At 36.6% G+C, this 2,693-nt stretch overlaps 1 protein-coding gene across 1 annotated transcript; it reads left to right on the top strand.

Moving 5' to 3' along the window:
- Positions 1-1,125: 1,125 nt before the first annotated feature.
- Positions 1,126-2,581, top strand: LOC127656347 (tax1-binding protein 1 homolog B-like). Its single transcript, XM_052144633.1, has 2 exons — positions 1,126-1,224; positions 1,655-2,581. Exons 1-2 carry the CDS (start codon positions 1,202-1,204, stop codon positions 1,854-1,856), a joined length of 225 nt encoding a protein of 74 aa, XP_052000593.1. The 5' UTR covers positions 1,126-1,201; the 3' UTR covers positions 1,857-2,581.
- Positions 2,582-2,693: the final 112 nt, after the last annotated feature.

Here is a 2,693-nt window from a genome sequence, read left to right as displayed (position 1 = left end):
CCTAGTGTCCAAAAATGTCTTCAAGTGTCCAAAAGCCTCTCCAAACAAATAAAACATAATCATTTTACATAAGAACTAATTACAAAGGTATGCTTTCACTCCAAAGCATGCAGGCATGAGTAACGATAGCTCACTCGGTTTCATTCTGTGTCATTTGAGTCATCATTGAGTCTGTGTCATGAACTGGGCACCATCTCCTTGTGGCCATATGTATTAGGAGTTACTGAGAACATGACTTTCTGTCCAAATAGGGAGGACTATCACCACTGGTTGGAGCAATCTGCACCCAATTAAATTCGTTTAGCATTCTATGACTACAGCATTTCCGATGACATCATCTAATCCAGGAAAGCTAACGTGTTTGTAGCCAGATAGCAATAAAACAGATAGCCCAATGCTGTACTCCGTGTGTGGGCTCGTTTTAAAGATAATGGCATTCTCTTTATATGTTATATTTTATTTTCTGTCTATTTTTTGTTAAGTTATAAGTGAACATATGGCACATGAGCAGCACATGTTCACATGAAACATGTATGTCAAAGACATATATTTAGCTATTACTCGCTATATTTTTGTTTGTGAGTAAAACAAATAGGGTTGTATTCTACTCTTTGAGAGCTTTCCAGCAACATATGATGCATGGCTATTGGATGATTTTTATATTTTTACCGATTACAATAATATGTACAATGTAACATTTTAAATAAATTATCAAAATGGAACACTTGTGATTTGTCTGCAAATTTCAAAGCACTTATTCAGTTTTGGTCATAATGCCAACATGCATTGTAAAGTAGAGCTTCTAAGCTTTAAAACGATACCTATTTTGTGTTGGTCTAGACTGTAGTTGTTATTATTTTGAAAAAAACATTATATATATAGATATATAATATATATTCTTGCCGGCCCATCCGAGCTTAAAGGATTAAATTGTGCTAATGTAATGAGCTACTTATAGTTAGAAGTTAATAATGAAGCTGACTACTTAAAGAATAAAGAATAGCTTGACTTCAGTTTTTGTAGCTAGTAGCTTGGGTAGCTACAGTTTCAAAATATTTTTCCCACCACTGGTTGTGCCTTATAATGTTACAATTCTACTACTCTTACTGACAGGAAATCGTTATTATTTCTCTTTTCTCCCCAGCAAACCAACGATCAGCCTACAGCCAGTGACCCAACAGAATTCCTTAGTGATGAACAGATGCCATTCTGCTTTGAGTCCAGGTAACAATGCATGCACATCTCTCACACAGGGGAAAATAGGGATCATAGGAAAGGCTGTGAAATAAAATGTGGTGTAAATAAGCCTATTAGCCCAGCATCCCACCCACATCGCCTTACACACACAGATGCTGTTTTACTGCCATTCATTCTCCTGTTGGTCCAGCATCATCAGACTTCAGCTTATTAACACACACACACAAACACCTTACTATGCTCACACACTCTTGTGCTTTATTCTTAAACTGTAATATCATCCTCTGGGTTCCCAGAGTCATGAAAAACCTGGAAATATTAAGGAATTTGAAAATTGTAATTACGACAGTCTCCTGTAGTTTGTTTTAAAATATCATCTAGCAATCACAAACAATTGGGAACCATGTATCCTGTTTTCTCCCAGTTTAACACCTCTCTCTCCCTCTATCTGTTCAAGCAGTGGGGAGCAGCAGAAGCGCTGTCCGCTGTGTGAAGTGATCTTCCCTCCTCACTATGACCAGTCTAAGTTTGAGGAGCACGTTGAGAGCCACTGGAAGATATGCCCCATGTGCAGCGAACAGTTCCCTCTCGACTGCGACCAGCAGCTCTTCGAGAAACATGTTCTTACCCACTTTGACAGTAACGTCCCCAACTTTTAGTCAAGCCGTTGGCAGAGAGAGAATATTCGCCTCCACTCAACATTCTGCTAATTTATGTTTCTGTTTAACAGCCACTGTAAACCGCATGTCTAGCTTTAAGCATTCACCTGTAGATATCTGATATCTGACACAAGCAAGGTGAAGACAGGATACTGTTTAATTCCAAGTGACTGAGTGATAGAGATGGGTGTTGTTTTAGGGTCTTTATTTATGTCATTTTTAATGGGGTGTTACTTGTGTATTAATAAGACTGCACTATTAATTCTGATTCACTTTAATAATTTAATAAAAAAGCTAGCAGGTGAGGTGGTTATAATTACTTTAAGAATACTCAGCAAATGTCATATTTTTAGGACTGTCCTAAGGCTCCATAGATGAAGTCATGTATCGCCTATTATACTCTGTGCAGGCAGAGCACAGCTTCTTTTAGGACATGTATGTGATGAGAGCGAAGATGGTGACTCAATATTATAAAATTATCTATTTTAGAATAAGCTTTTAAAGACAAACCTCGATAAGCAAATAATTATTTGAGTTAGTGTTTTTCCTTTATCTATTTAAATCACTTATAATTGAGTTGCATGCTCATGTTTACTGTGCAATGAATCACAAAATATTTTGTTTAATTTCCTTAGTTAAATACATAAGGTCTTTACTTCTGTGAGTGTGTCTTATATACCTGATCTAAACCAATAAAGATTTAATTTGAAGCAATATTTATGATGGCCATACTTGTCTTGTGGTGTAAACTCTTGCTACATTTAAAACGTTTTCAAGATAATCGAGGTTATTCTCACGAAACCTGTTAAGAAAATGCCTGGGTCCTATTTTACTCAT

Source organism: Xyrauchen texanus, chromosome 15 (assembly GCF_025860055.1).
Source record: "Xyrauchen texanus isolate HMW12.3.18 chromosome 15, RBS_HiC_50CHRs, whole genome shotgun sequence".
NCBI classification, from domain to species: domain Eukaryota; kingdom Metazoa; phylum Chordata; class Actinopteri; order Cypriniformes; family Catostomidae; genus Xyrauchen; species Xyrauchen texanus.
Note: the sequence above shows the minus strand (reverse complement) of the source record. Positions and strands in the feature narration are given on the sequence as shown.

What these genes read in the sequence shown, in the direction of transcription:
- LOC127656347 (XM_052144633.1), top strand. Translation starts at nt 1,202, where the DNA reads ATGCCATTCTGCTTTGAGTCCAG. An exon ending in CCATTCTGCTTTGAGTCCAG is followed by an intron (nt 1,225 to 1,654) that starts GTAACAATGCAT and finishes TATCTGTTCAAG; the next exon opens with CAGTGGGGAGCAGCAGAAGC.